General features: G+C 40.5%; 1 protein-coding gene across 2 annotated transcripts in view; it reads left to right on the top strand.

Moving 5' to 3' along the window:
• The first annotated feature begins 3,255 nt into the window (after nucleotides 1-3,255).
• The window catches only part of LOC110531246 (adenylate cyclase type 6), a 131,382-nt gene continuing 117,779 nt past the window's right edge, over nucleotides 3,256-16,858 (top strand). The window contains exons 1-3 of one of the 2 annotated variants that reach the window (XM_036988783.2): nucleotides 3,256-3,643; nucleotides 9,269-9,436; nucleotides 10,188-11,133. In XM_036988783.2, the coding sequence (XP_036844678.1) occupies nucleotides 10,192-11,133 (942 nt within the window). In that variant the 5' untranslated portion in view covers nucleotides 3,256-3,643; nucleotides 9,269-9,436; nucleotides 10,188-10,191. The remainder of the gene's footprint in view (nucleotides 3,644-9,268; nucleotides 9,437-10,187; nucleotides 11,134-16,858) is intronic. The other variant, XM_036988784.2, reaches the window with a different exon arrangement.

Below are 16,858 nucleotides of genomic sequence, written 5' to 3'. Positions count from 1 at the left end.
TCCACATTGACTCTGTACCAGTACCACCTGTATATAGCCTCACTACTGTTATTTTCACTGTCATTTTACTTTTGTACTTGTATTTTTTATTTACATATCTATTGTTTACCTAATACCTATTTGTTCCTTAAAAATGGAACTGTTGGTTAGGGCTTGTAAGTAAGCATTTCACTATAAGGTCTACTACACCTGTTGTATTCGGAGCACGTGACAAATAAACTGATTTGATTTGATATGAAAGTGGAGGACTTTGTTCCGAGAGCCAGTTAACCTCTGGACATAGTAACCAACCTGGTTCAGGTTTAGATGGAGTATTCGGCTGTCATAGCTACCAGAGCCAGTTAACCTCTGGACATAGTAACCAACCTGGTTCAGGTTTAGATGGAGTATTCGGCTGTCATAGCTACCAGAGCCAGTTAACCTCTGGACATAGTAACCAACCTGGTTCAGGTTTAGATGGAGTATTCGGCTGTCTTAGCTACCAGAGCCAGTTAACCTCTGGACATAGTAACCAACCTGGTTCAGGTTTAGATGGGGTATTCGGCTGTCTTAGCTACCAGAGCCAATTAACCTCTGGACATAATAACCAACCTGGTCTCAGAACAATTCATATTATTCTATATGTAAATTCGAGACTCTCCATGTTAAGTTTCGTATGGTTTGTATTCATTTGTGGATATCCATTACCCATGTTGTATGTTACGAATTACATTTCGTATAATGTGTTATGAATTTGCAAAAGTACAATATGTTACGAATTTGCAAAATATACTGACCCGTTAGGGTTAGATATGTTAGGAAGTTGCTAAACGTATGATATGTAACGAATTCTAGGAATTTAACTTTATGGGTTGGTTAGATAGGCTTGTTTTAACCCATCACATTCTACTATGTACAATAACACGATTTAATTATATCTTTACATTAATATATATAATATATAAGTACAAAAATGGATGTAGAAACTACAGATTGCCCCTTTAAGTCTATCAAAAATGTGTGAGTTCGAGCATGTGTCCATTAGGCCTATTGATATTTATTTTTTATCAACATGAATAAAAGCCCCACTTTTATTCCATAAACTGGGATCAGCACTATGCAGCTGTTGCAAGAGCACATTTTACACTGGCCGTCCGCTAGGTTTCAAAAACAATGATTGACAGGCAGCTTAAACTTCTTGAATTCAACTATTATTGGGTTCAAATACACATTTAGATTTGTGAACAGGCATCCACAACAACCACAATACGTAAGGCGCAAATAGCTAAATGAGAGAGCAGCAGTGTGGTTCACATCAATGCGCTATGTAGATATCAATAAAAAGTGATATCCGTATTGCCGCAGACTACACCACTGCTGTCATCCTTACCTCCAAGCGTTTATTCAAGTTGGATAAACTTTGGATGCTGACAGCAGTCGCACCATTGAAAGACAGCTTGGACTGTAGCCTACAAAAGCCTATTTATGCTCTTTTTCCGTGATCCATCAAACGCATTTGGTGTGTCATCATAGTGATCTCTGACATCATAGTGGTCTCTGACATCATAGTGGTCTCTGACATCATAGTGGTCTCTGACTTGTGGTCATCATTTGCTGTGTCATCATAGTGGTCTCTGACATCATAGTGGTCTCTGACATCATAGTGGTCTCTGACATCATAGTGGTCTCTGACATCATAGTGGTCTCTGACATCATAGTGGTCTCTGACATCATAGTGGTCTCTGACATCATAGTGGTCTCTGACATCATAGTGGTCTCTGACATCATAGTGGTCTCTGACTTGTGGTCATCATTTGCTGTGTCATCATAGTGGTCTCTGACATCATAGTGGTCTCTGACATCATAGTGGTCTCTGACATCATAGTGGTCTCTTACATGTGGTCAGCATTTGGTGTGTCATCATAGTGGTCTCTGACTTGTGGTCAGACTCGCTCAGGTAGAACAAACTTAAACTTTTTTCAATGCTGATTTGAATGTCATTGAGAAAACAGAGAAGTGTCTAATATTTTTTTTCCGCAAACATCCTTTCTGTATTTAAAAGTAATCCTCAAAGTAATCATCTAGTTTTTCAAAAATATCTGTAATTTTATTTAAAACATTTTGCTGGTAACGTAAAGGATTACAGTTAACGTTTTTTTGTAATTCTTTACATGTAATGGATTACATGTAATCTGTTATTCCCCAACCCTGCATATCATACTACTTTAAGTGTCTGGATTTATTATTATTTATTTATTATTTATTTATTTACTATGTTACGTCTTGTCTATGAGACCAAGCTACAGATACAATAACAGATAGGCAGGCCTAAGGTCTTTGGATATTAAAGTAGTTGGCTTGCAGTACATCTTGGCTTGCAGTACATCTTGGCTAGCTGCAGTCTACATCCTCACGCTCTTGTGTCCCGTTTATACCTGGTGCTAACATGCAGCCCAACAGGCAGCCAATTCTGATATTTTGTTCCACTATTTGGTGTTTTGACCAATCACATCAGATCTTTTCACATCAGATCTTTTTCAGAGCTTATCTGATTGGTCAAAAGACCAACTAGTGAAAAAAATATCAGAATTGAGCTGCCTGTCTGAACGCAGAACTTGCATTATGTCTGGATATCAATCAAGTGTAAACAGGTCTGAAATCCTCATTAGACCCTAGACCGCATCTAAAATCATTAACAAATAGCATCATTGACTTATGGCATTCGACTTCATTGCTTAGTTGTCACACTAAAAATGGCACTCATATTTGAGTTGTCATTTGTTGGCCTATCAGTTCATGAGAATTGAAGAAGGCTACCTTCCTATGAGAGAGGTAAAAAGCCAGAGCGAGCGAGACAGTCAGAGAACCTAGTGGGAATGTAGCGAGCGCCAGATGTTGGGCGCGTTTGAGTGGTAAGGCAAAAGCAACTGTTGGCGAAAGCCAAGTGAAGTCGTGTGAGGTGAATTTGCAACAGCCGAAAGTCAGACACTAATGTGGTTTCCCAACAGCAAGGCTCACATCAACATGGCAGTTTCCATTGTTTATAAAATCTTTGTTTATAATGTCAAAATAAACATATCTCCAACTCCCATATCACACTCACAAACTGAAATCATATGTGAGTTCCTTATATAATCAATTACTCAAAGACTAAAATATCACATTTGTTTGTATATAGGCTATCCACTGTATAGCTTACATTAAGTTGATTCCTGTTTCAGTCATATCTTTGATGACATACGAGCGGGTCAAACAAAAACACCCTAATGATTGGTTGACAATAGAGTCTCCCACAATGCAGGCGACATCTGCAGGATGAAGCTGGGGAAGTGCAACTGCAGATACTTGCAGTCGAAGCCGTCAAAACGTAATGACCTTTGATCATAGGATTTTTGGAAGGTTCATGCAGTAGACATGTAGGCGCAAGTCAGACAATTGTTTTAACATAATGCAACATTGAAAAGCGGTCACCGACTTGAATTGACAAAAGTGATCAGCTCGAACGCGCCCACTGTATGTACATTTGTAGCCAATCCCCTCGATTGTAGCCTAGACGTCGATAGATACACGTTTTCATCTGAACGAAAAGACAGCAACGTACCAAAACAGAGGGAGAAAGTCAGCTATATTGCGCGCTGTTCGTATATGGGTGTTAATCAATGTGGTAAGTACAATCTCTCCCGGGCTACTAGCCTTCTGGATAACTGTTTTACAGTCTATAACAACGCTACATTAACTTAACTAGTCGTCTATTATCACTGTAATTATAGAACACAGTAGTGCCACAAAAATGAAACAGAACAGCCGAGGTTACAATGTTAACTTGGCCTCTTCAGCAGTGTAGCAGCAGCCTGTAGTTTCAAGGTGGCATGTTATGCAGGTATTTGCGCTGTTTTACATGTCACTATCGACGATGTTGCTAGTAGTAACAAGCCTATAGGCTATGTGTAGGCTTCATAAATGTGTTGATGCCCACCAAAGAAGGAGACATTCTGGTGCATATAGGCTATGCATTTACAATAAGGGACTTACCTAGAAGAAACCGGGTTAGGACATGTATGTATCCTGTTCTCTGATTGAAAAAAAATTATAATAATCTTGAAGGTGCATTACAATAGTATGGCTTTGCTGATGGGCTACTGTAGGCTATCTTTGCAGTGGGAAATTAGTGCAATGAAAGTATGCAAGTAGCCATACTACTTGTCAAACGGCGCGATCATGGAATCCCTGTAGTCGATTTCTCATAGAAGTTTGTAGAGAGATTTTTAATTATTACTCATGGCTTGAATTCTGGCGACAAATGGTAAGAGTAGGGCTAGATAAGATCTGTCGGTGCAAGGAAATATAGACAACCCATCTGTCGGTGCAAGGAAATATAGACAACCCATTATAAAGGAAACGTTTGAGAAGTAGGCGCATTGTTACTGTCGAAATGTCCCCATGGAAAGGCTACGGTTAACATGTACCGGTCGCTTCACACAAACAGTGCGTGCGATTATGCAGTCCTTTTCTTCGGAAGGTCTTCTTGCAACCAAATAGCCCAGGCTATGTGCAGATATGTGTTTGCATGTAGGCCTATTTATCGCAAACATCCTGATTATGTGGTATTAGATCTGCATATAGATAATTGACATTCAAACTCAAGGTATATCCTATTAATTCTCTATATATTAATTTACAACGTTGACAACCGTTTTCCGGTTTATAACGAGGTGGTTAGATTGGAAACAAGTATTATTTTTTAAATGATATCTCAAGCGGATGCTCCTGTAAATGCATGCATGCACTGTTCTGTTTGTTACATAACCGCCCCATGCTGCTGTGTGCTCCTGCTGTCTGACTGACCGGCCCTGCATGCACCAGAACCAGAGGTTGTTTGCTTGCCAGTCTGACCCACAGGGGCATTGAATAACCTAATAGCATAGATCAGATCAGGTGCCTTTATCTGCCTAACAATACCTAGATATAGTATTTGCATATCCAGCTAGTTGCGTTTTTTTATTTGCTCAGAGGAACCAGTGTGGCTCAGTTAGAGCATAACACTTGCACCACCAGGGTTTTGGGTTTGGGTCCCACAGGGGACCAGTATGAAACATCTATCCACTCACAACTATAAGTTGCTCTGGATAAGAGTGTCTGCTAAATGACTAAAATGTCAATTGTAAACTCAATGTTAAACTGTGTGAATATGTATCCTTAAACCTTTTAAACCACTTATTATAGGTGGAAATGTATGAATGATAAAATATGTTTTTTTAAAAAGCCTACATATTTTGTTATACTTGAATATACTTAAGCAATAAGGTCCGAGGGGGTGTGGTATGTGGCCAATATACCACGGCTAAGGGCTGTTCTTAAGCACGACGCAACGCAGAGTGCCTGGATACAGCCCTTAGCTTTGGTATATTGGCCATATATCACAACCTCCTGAGGTGCCTTATTGCTATTATAAACTGTTTACTAACGTAATTAGAGCAGTAAAAAATAACTGTTTTTCATACCCGTGGTATACGATCTGATATACCACGGCTGTCAGTCAATCAGCATTCAGAGCTCGAACCACCCAGTTTATAATGTGTATATACCACACCCCCTCGGGCCTTATTGGTTAATTAAAGAATACACTAAATACACCATGGTGTTCTGTCTGACATCCAGTAACTGCCTATGTTGTTTATTGGCAGAATGGCAGAGTTGAACTACATTGATAACAAACTACAGAGCAGGACTCTGTTTGCCAGCTCCTCAGGTTAGTTTCAAAGGTTTCTTTAGTGAAGCAACTTCTATCAATAGCTAGCTACTGCTCTTAAAAAGGAACGCAGGCATGCCACCAGGCGCATGTACTGTAGAATATAATAAGTAATTAATTGTCTATTTTGTGAGATGTAAATCTTCTGCCTTCCTCAACAACCCTCCACCCCAAAACTCACATGCACGCGCACACACATCGAGAAACACTGCATCTCTTTAGTCTTTTACCCCATGTTGTTGTTCTACAGATCCTCCCTGACTGTTGTTCTACAGATCCTCCCTGACTGTTGTTGTTCTACAGATCCTCCCTGACTGTTGTTGTTCTACAGATCCTCCCTGACTGTTGTTCTACAGATCCTCCCTGACTGTTGTTGTTCTACAGAACCTCCCTGACTGTTGTTGTTCTACAGATCCTCCCTAACTGTGGTTGTTGTTCTACAGATCCTCCCTGACTGTTGATGTTCTAAAAATCCTCCCTGACTGTTGTTGTTGTTGTTCTACAGATCCTCCCTAACTGTTGTTGTTGTTCTACATATCCTCCCTGACTGTTGTTGTTGTTCTACAGATCCTCCCTAACTGTTGTTGTTGTTCTACATACCCTCCCTAACTGTTGTTGTTGTTCTACATATCCTCCCTGACTGTTGTTGTTGTTCCACATATCCTCCCTGACTGTTGTTGTTGTTCTACATATCCTCCCTGACTGTTATTGTTGTTCTACAGATCCTCCCTGACTGTTGTTGTTGTTCTACAGATCCTCCCTGACTGTTGATATTCTATAGATCCTCCCTGACTGTTGATGTTCTACAGATCCTCCCTGACTGTTGTTGTTGTTGTTCTACAGATCCTCCCTGGCTGTTGTTATTCTACAGATCTTCCCTGACTGTTGTTGTTGTTGTTCTACAGATCCTCCCTGACTGTTGTTGTTGTTCTACAGATCCTCCCTGACTGTTGATGTTCTACAGATCCTCTCTGACTGTTGTTGTTGTTCTACAGATCCTCTCTGACTGTTGTTGTTGTTCTACAGATCCTCCCTGACTATTGGTGTTGTTGTTCTACAGATCCTCCCTGACTGTTGTTGTTCTACAGATCCTCCCTGACTGTTGTTGTTGTTCTACAGAACCTCCCTGACTGTTGTTATTCTACAGATCCTCCCTGACTGTTGTTATTCTACGTACCCTCTTGTTCATATCCCTGACTGTTGTTATTCTACGTACCCTCATGGTCATATCCCTGACTGTTGTTATTCTACGTACCCTCATGTTCATATCCCTGACTGTTGTTATTCTACCTACCCTCATGGTCATATCCCTGACTGTTGCTGTTTTACAGCTAATTTCATGCTATTCTACACATTATGCCATGGGGTGGAGGGAAATGTTTACAGTTTTTAATATGATATCTGACTGAGACTGACTAGCAAATCAATTGGGGCCCCCCGGACAGTAATTAGATTATGATTACTAAGTTTAGATAGCTGGCTGCTAGACTGACTTACCAATCTAAAAAACGGTAGTGCATCATGGGCTAATAGAGTCAGTGTTAGTAGCTAGGTTTCCATCCAATTGGCGACAGATTTTCATGCGAATATTCTCAAATCTGCATGAAAACAATATGTACGTTTTCTCACCAGAGATGTTTCCATCAAATTGACTAGTTGCTGATAAAAGGCTGTGTGTGTGATGACGTGGTGCACATAAAAAACAACATGTTTTGGCGTACTAATTCCCAAGTACTGAATAAAAAAAGTACAAGTTACATCGCATTTTCACCTCTACTGATGGTTTTCTCACAACAAAATGTTGTGTTATATAGCGAGTGCACCCAGTCTGCCACATGCTCTCTAGCCAACAGCACGCAGATACATACAGCATGATAGAGCACACGATTAGCCTACATGATCAGATTATTATTGACAAAAGAGTGTAGTCTTGTTATTTGTCAAATGGTACCCAAGCATCAATGATGATGTCACCAGAATCAGACCCTCGATATTTAGGAGCGCATCACCTTGCACTTTCACCGCCCTGTGAAGTTCAACATAATTGATTTAATCTGTAGCCTAATAAACTGCATGCTTTCCTGAAGAGTCGTAGTGGGAGGATCACACAACATGTCAGTACGTGACTCCAAGTTTACATCAATATGATGGTTATTTTATCAATATTTGCGCATAAAAGCGTTTCCACCGACATTTCTGGCATAATTCATTTTACAGACACAAAAAGATCCCATCTTGTCTAGCGTATTTTGTTTTGTCGCCATTTGTAAAGTTTACTGAAAATGTTTAGTTTTTTTGCCGACATGTACTTTACTCACCTCAAAAGGTTGGATGGAAACCTGGGTAGGGATTGACATAACAACAAAAACTGTTGATGCACAACCCAATTTTGGAATTTCAACAAATTTTTCTGTATTTTACTATTCTAACTTGCAACAGTAAGTTAAAAAATAAACAAATAAACAAAAAACATGTTAAATTGTTCCGAGGGGCTTCAGAAGGAGGGTCGTGGGGCGCCAGCTGCCCATTCCTGTTATATTCCAATGTCCTTGACATGTGCTGAATGCAGACATAAGTCAGCTTGACTGTGCCTGGGCGTGTCCCAAATGGCAGCCACTTCCCTACAATAGTGCAACACTTTTGATCAGAGCCCTATGGGCCACAATCTAAAAGAGTGCACTATATAGGGAATGGGGTTCCATATGGGACACGGAGAGTGAGTCATCAGGGCTAATGGGGGACAGGAAACATGCACAATTTAATCTGGAGTGGAGGGCTCTTCATCTCGTGTGTGTGTGTGTGTGTGTGTGTGTGTGTGTACGTACTTACTGTGCATGTGTGTGTTTCATCTCTGATGACTGCTAAATGCCCACTCATAGGGCCTTTGTTCTCTAATAGGGCAAACTCAACCCTGCCCTGATGTTACGGGGAGATTGATATAATATAACTACACTAACTACACTGAAAGGATATGGATGGTTGGAAAGCTAGTTTCCACAAATGTTATGGAAATCCAAACAGCACTAGAAGAAGTGTATTTGGAATGGAAGGGACCATATTGAATTCCAGTGATAGGCTTAGGGCGATTTATCTACATGGTTGATGTACAGTGCACTGAATAGCATGATGATTAGCAGTCACACTTCAGTATCTGCAAACAGAAAGATTTGCATGTGAAGGCCCTCTCTCTGGGTGGGGGTGGAATGGGATCAGGTGGTGACGGAGAGGATGAATGACTATAAATTAAATTTGACAATATGGCTCATCTCTTTTATTGATTAGTGCAAATACACTGCTACACTTTGAGTTAGAGTTTGCTATTGGCTGGCTGCACACTCCTTCCATTTACTAAAAAAACTGCTGATACCCAGAAAGATTTTCAGTTGTATAACACTGCATTAAGTTGCTCTTATAAGTTTAGGGTTATTTTTTGTTATTACACGAGGAATAAGCTATACCTTAGTGTTCAGAGGTCCAGGTCAGGTGGCCTTCAGAGGCAGGAAGTGATGTAATGACACTGTTTGTTTGTTTGTCTGTTAGTTAGTTTGTTTGTTAAAGGTGCAGCTCCAAGCTCCAAGGCAGACAGACACACCGCCTTTACAGGAAGGTAGACACACCTACCCCTGGCCAGTTTGATCCCGTTGTGTGTGCAAATGAGTGGCCTGGCTGAAGAGCGCAGCGTTGGTACACACCACAGAGCCCACACAGGTCAGTGGACTCTATACCTATAGGCCTAAAGTACATGTGAATGAAGATGCTAAGAATGAACTGGATGATCAACAGAGAAGAAGAGACATGTCTTCCATTGCAATAGCATTGAAACCAAGCTCAGGTGTCAAGTCTGTCCCTAACGGTGTATTGATGACCAACCTGTCTGTCCCTAACGGTGTATTGATGACCACCCTGTCTGTCCCTAACGGTGTATTGATGACCAACCTGTCTGTCCCTAACGGTGTATTGATGACCACCCTGTCTGTCCCTAACGGTGTATTGATGACCAACCTGTCTGTCCCTAACGGTGTATTGATGACCACCCTGTCTGTCCCTAACGGTGTATTGATGACCACCCTGTCTGTCCCTAACGGTGTATTGATGACCACCCTATCTGTCTCTAACAGTGTATTGATGACCAACCTGTCTGTCCCTAACGGTGTATTGATGACCACCCTATCTGTCAATAACAGTGTATTGATGACCAACCTGTCTGTCCCTAACGATGTATTGATGACCACCCTATCTGTCCCTAACGGTGTATTGATGACCAACCTGTCTGTCTCTAACAGTGTATTGATGACCAACCTGTCTGTCCCTAACGGTGTATTGATGACCACCCTATCTGTCCCTAACGGTGTATTGATGACCACCCTGTCTGTCCCTAACGGTGTATTGATGACCACCCTATCTGTCCTTGTCTGCATATTGTTGACCTGCTAACCCTAATCTGTCTCTGTTGTCCCAGTAGGATGTCGTGGGTCAGAGGCTTCTTCGTAGCCAGAGTGGACGAGCGAAAGACCGCGTGGGGGGAGCGCAATGGCAGCAAGTCCAACAAGCGGAAGGACTGTGGCTCAGGGTCGTCTCTCTGCAACCCCCGCTACATGAGCTGCCTGCAGGAAGCTGAGAACCTGGATCCACCACCTCACACCCCCCAGCACTACCACTGTGGTGGAGGGGGCGCGGGGCCCAGTGGAGGAGGTAACTTTGGAATGCGCTGCGTCTGGCAGGAGGACCACTATGGGAAACGGACCGGGGCTGCAGGAGACCTGGGGTTAAAGGCTGTGGATCTGGGGTTCGACGACGGAGACCTGAGAGGGAGGAGAGGTCCAGGGGGGGTGGGTTTGGGGGAAGGAACAGGGGAGGACGGAGGAACATGTAAAGCCTTGACAGCCGCTGAGTGCTGGATGTGTGTGGTACGGGTGTTCCAGTCCAAGAAGTTCACCTCAGCCAAACTAGAACGTCTGTACCAGCGCTACTTCTTCAGGCTCAACCAGAGCTCTCTGACTATGCTGATGGGTGTCCTTGTCATAGTGTGCGGCGTCATGCTAGCCTTCCACTGTGTCCACGCTCCGCCCAACGTGGCCTACGCCTCGGTGCTCTCCGTGGCCATGGCCCTCTTCCTGTCCATGATGGTGGTGTGCAACAGGAACAGCTTCCACCAGGACTACATGTGGATCGTCAGCTACCTGGTGATCGGGGTGCTACTAGTGGTCCAGGTGTTTGGGGTGTTGATGGTTGCCCCCCGGAGCGCCTCTGAGGGGATCTGGTGGTCCGTGTTCTTTGTGTACATTATCTATACACTGCTGCCGGTGAGGATGAGAGCTGCAGTGCTGAGTGGAGGGGTACTGTCTACCATACACCTCATCACCGCATGGCAACTCAACCAGGACGATGTCTTCCTATGGAAACAGGTAGGACTCTACTGTCAACATGATATGGTACCATACAACGCTGTTGGAAACGGGTAGGATGATACTTTTCAATACAATGTAATTTGTCTAATCTGCTGGTGGCCGTCTTGATAGACAGTCTTTTTATTGTCTCCCATGTGGAAATTCACTAGCTATTTGCGCACTTGCAGTAAAGTGTTGACTTTACATGGCTTTACACTATATTCAGTGCAGTTTAAGGACGTTTAGTTGAGCAGTGTCCGTATCATTTTGATTAATTGTCTTTGTCTGTGCATTGGTTGGAAATCATTGTTATTGAGAATAGCTTCTTGTAGACCAGCTCATGTCTCACACACTTTAGTAATTGTGTAAAAATCCATCTTCTTTCACTTACAATACGCATTCGTCCTTTAGCATGCGCTCTTCGCCATCCAAATTCTTGTTAACCTTTCTGATCTCCCCATCCCGGATCCGGGATCGTGAATACAGACTCAAGCTCATTACCATAACGCAACGTTAACTATTCATGAAAATCGCAAATGAAATGAAATAAATATGCTAGCTCTCAAGCTTAGCCTTTTGTTAACAACACTGTCACCTCAGATTTTCAAAATATGCTTCTCAACCATTGCAAAACAAGCATTTGTGTAACAGTATTGATGGCTAACGTAGCATTTAGCATTAGCATTCAGCTAGCAACATTTACACAAAAAAACAGAAAAGCATTCAAATAAAATCATTTACCTTTGAAGAACTTCAGATGTTTTCAATGAGGAGACTCTCAGATAGCAAATGTTCAGTTTTTCCTGAAAGATTATTTGTTTAGGACAAGTCGCTCCGTTTTCTGCGTCACATTTAGCTATGAAAAAACCCCTGTATCCAGGAATCAGCAAGCTCATTAGCATAACACAACGTTAACTATTCATGAAAATCGCAAATGAAATGAAATAAATATGCCATCTCTCAAGCTTAGCCTTTTGTAAACAACACTGTCATCTCAGATTTTCAAAATATGCTTCTCAACCATAGGAAAACAATAATTTGTGTAAAAGTAGCTAGCTAGCGTTAGCATTTAGCGTTAGCATTTAGCGTTAGCATTAGCGTTAGCATCCAGCACGCAACATTTCAACAAAAACATAAAAACATAGAAATAGCTCCGTTTTATACATCACATTTGGCTACCAAAAAAACCCGAAAATTCAGTCCTCAAAACGCGAACTTTTTTCCAAATTAACTCCATAATATCGACTGAAAACATGGCAAACGTTGTTTAGAATCAATCATCAAGGTGTTTTTCACATATCTCTTCATTGATATATCGTTCTTGGACACATGGTTTCTCCCCTATATCAAATGGAAAAGTACAAGCAGCTGGCAATTGCGCACCGAATTCCACGCAGGACACCAGGCGGACACTTGGAAAATGTAGTCTCTTATGGTCAATCTTCCAATGATATGCCTACAAATACGTCACAATGCTGCTAAGACCTTGGGCGAACGACAGAAAGTGTAGGCTCATTCCTTGCGCAATCACAGCCATATAAGGAGACAATGGAAAACAGAGCTTCAGAAATTCTGATAATTTCCTGGTTGATGCATCATCTTGGTTTCGCCTGTAGAATGAGTTCTGGGGCACTTACAGACAAAATCTTTGCAGATTCTGAAACTTCAGAGTGTTTTCTTTCCAAAACGTAAAAATATGCATAGTCGAGCATCTTTTCGTGACAAAATATCGCGCTTAAAACGGGAACGTTTTTTATCCAAAAATGAAATAGCGCCCCTAGAGATCTAACAGGTTAAATAGAGTGTAGCTAATGTTGTGTCTTTGGCTATGCCGGATTAAGTGATATGACATGCTATTCTATAAAATCCTTTCTCCATAATTAATATTACCTGATTGAGCTAATCATGTAAATGTAATTAACTAGAGAGTCGGAGCACCACAAAATAATGTTTATAGAGCTGTTATCAACCGAATAAACTCTTAAAGACCTAGTAATATTTTACATCAATAGCGGTCAATATTAATCGTCACCTTAATTCAGTCTCATCTGAAAGTTGTAAATTCTTGGTTATCTTCACAAACCCTGGCTAACAAGTTGAATCAGCAATACAAAATTGGGTTTCATTATTTATTTACTAAATACCTAACTAATCACACAGAATTACATATACACAGAATTAATCATACCTTGATTACAAATTACGTCATAAAGGAAAACGTCCCTAGCGGGCGGAACAGATATGACCGCTGGTTACACAAACGAAAAGGGCTGGGTTTGAGTGAAAGAGCGGGAAGACTGAGAGACAAAGGGAGAAGCTGTGCTATCGTAAATACAGTATTTTATGCATTCTAAATTACCGCCCATTTGGAAAAGGAAAATGCAATAAATATTTACTCTGAGCTGCGCTTCGGTAGGTTGGTGGTAGATGGAAGGCCGTGTTGCCAAACCGAGTCCTTTGTCCTTGGAAGAATGTCTCTGGTAGTCAAATGGATACGTTGTAGTAACGTCGTTGTTGATAGACGGGATACTCTGTCTGTTCCTTCCTAACCCTCGTTTGCAGCTGCTGTTGCTAAATTCAACGGCTAGGAGGTATCACTTCTGTAGTGAATAAGAGTTCAAAGTTCATACCATTCACAACCAAAGCTCACGCTGAGGTTGGCTTAGTTCTGTAGTTATTATCTGAACCATTCTGACATCGGACCGTCGTCCTCACATCCTCGGAACAGGAGGTTATATTGTCGTCAAGGCTTTATATAGGAAGGGAGAGGAGGGCGTGTTTGAAAAGCTTTATAACCCATGTCCCTTCACAGGGGCGGGCCACTGATTGAGCAGAGCAATAACCTTATGAAAACCCAAATCTCTCATTTGGAAGCTAAAATTACATTTAATCTCTTCACCAATAATTTTATATTCAAACATTTAAATTGCACAACAATTCCATGTGAATCTGATAACTATAATGTGTAGACTTTCCACTGTAGAGTTTATGTCATCTTATCATTGATGAGAATATCTCAGATGACAACCGAACTGAGATCATATTCATTAAGTACCACCGCATATGTTCAATTGGTCGGGTTACCAGAATATAGTTCATTTCCCCCACCTTCTGATGTTCCCAGAATCTCTATGTTAACCAAGGGGTTTTCAAATTTCACATCAGTAGGGTAGAGAGAGGAAAAAGGGGGGAAGAGGTATTTATGACTGTCATAAACAGGCCAACGTCATGACACTAACCTTCAATTAACATTTCAGGAAAACACTTTTGGCATGAGAAGAAAGTGACACAATTGCCTCCCTTCCATTTCCACTGTCCACCTTTTCCTTCTCAGCCAGGACTACAATATCCGTTATCTAGCCATGACTATCTATTATCTAACCATGACTATCCATTATCTATCCATTATTATCCATTATCTAGCCATGGCTATCCATTATGTCCATTGTCTATACATGCATATCCATTATCTATCCATTATCTATACACTGCTATTCATTATCTAGCCGTGACTATCCATTATCTATCTGTTGTCTATACATGGCAATCCATTATCTGCCCATTATCCATACATGCATATTCATCATTTATTCATTATCTATTCATGACTATCCGTTATCTACTTATTAGCTATACATGACTGTCCCTTATCTATACATTATCAGTACATGATCGTCCATTGGCTATCCATGACTATCCATTATCTAACCGTGGCTACCCATTATCTATGCACGACAATCCATTATCTAACAATGGCTATCAATTATCTAACCATGACTATACATTATCTAACTACGACTATCAATTACTTGTGCACAACTATCCAGTATCTATACATTGCTATCCATTACATATCCATTATATATACACAGCTATTCATTATCATGCGGTGACTATCCATTGTCTATACTTGACAATGCATTATCTGTCCATTATCCATATACGTATCCATTATCTATTCATTATCTAACCATGTATATCCATCAGCTATACATTATCCATATATGACCGCACATTGTCTATCCATTATCTATACACAACTATCCATTCTCTAACCATGACTATCCATTATCTATGCACGACTATACGTTATATGTTCATTATCTATACGTGGTTATCCATTATCTAGCCTTTATCTGTACATGGCTATGCATGAATATCCATTATCTATCCATTACCAATACATGATTGTCCATTAGCTACCCATGAATATCCATTATATATCCATTATCCACCCATGACTATCTATTATCTATACACTGCTATCCATTATCTGTACACCGCTATCCCTTATGGTACTTCAACACCTGCATTGCTTGCTGTTTGGGGTTTTAGGCTGTGTTTCTGTACAGCACTTTGAGATATCAGCTGATGTACGAAGGGCTATATAAATAGATTTGATTTGATATATCCATGACTATCCATTATCTATGCACGACTGTCCATTATCTATACATTACTGATCATTATCTGTCCGTTATCTATACATGGATATCCATTATCTAGCATCGATATCCATCATCTATCCATTATCTCTACATAATATCCATGACTATCCATTATCTAGCCACGATGCCATTATCTATATATTACTATCCATTATGTATACATGCCTATCCATTATCTATATGTGACTATCCATTATCTATCCACGACTCTCCATGGCCTGAAACAACCTAATTTTCCTCCTCAGCATCAATATAATATAGGGCAAACGCTGTACAGACTCAATCACACACACACACACACACACACACACACACACACACACACACACCTACCCTCCACTGTTCTCCCATGGTGTGGTGTCAAAGGTGCCTTGCTAAAAGTAGATAGTACCGAAAATTGTTGGCCGCCTTAAAATGAGATTTTTAATGAGGCTATGTGTGTGTGTGTTTTCATCTTTAGGGCGACGATCGTCAGCTCTGTTGGGGTTTGTAGAAGGTCATCTGGGTTGAATGAGCCTCTTTAGCAGTATTATGCAGGAATATCATGATAATATAATCCAGTATCATTTATATTCAAGCCTCAATTCACTGAGACAAGGATGCCATTGTGGTTTTGTGTAAGAGGTGGGGGGATATTTTGGGGATGGGGTGTGGGGTTCTGGTAGGCCAATGGACTTGACAAAGGAACAGAACTGATTATCCATTGCTTGAAAATAGATGAAGCTAAAGAAAAGGAAAAAATGTGGGTCATAATTAATAATAGATTTATGAATTATTTTCTTGTTGTAAATAATTATTGCGTATGAACTGCCTATAAACATTGTTACATTGTTTGTTAAACTTTACTTACCAATGTTGATAAATACATTTTGTAAAATGGTTTACATTTAGTTCATTAACAGTCTACAAGGAGTCCATCCAATAAAGTGTTACTGACAAGTAGCCACTAGCAGTAGCCTCTGATGTACTTAGTCTGTCAAAACATATTGATTACATTATGGCATTATTACGTACATTATTACATACAGTATGGCACCATTACATTATGGCAGTATTACATTATTACATTATGGCAGTATTACATTATGGCAGTATTACATTATGGCAGTATTACATTATTACATTATGGCAGTATTACATTATGTCAGTATTACATTATGTCAGTATTACATTATTACATTATGGCATTATTACATTATGGCAGTATTACATTATTACATACAGTATGGCACCATTACATTATGGCATTATTACCTTATGGCAGTATTACATTATGGCATTACATTATGGCAGTA

This window comes from Oncorhynchus mykiss, chromosome 9, assembly GCF_057628025.1.
Source record: "Oncorhynchus mykiss isolate SJ-2025 chromosome 9, ASM5762802v1, whole genome shotgun sequence".
Classification (NCBI taxonomy): domain Eukaryota; kingdom Metazoa; phylum Chordata; class Actinopteri; order Salmoniformes; family Salmonidae; genus Oncorhynchus; species Oncorhynchus mykiss.
The sequence above is the reverse complement of the archived record's forward strand: the minus strand, read 5'-3'. Positions and strand labels throughout refer to the sequence as shown.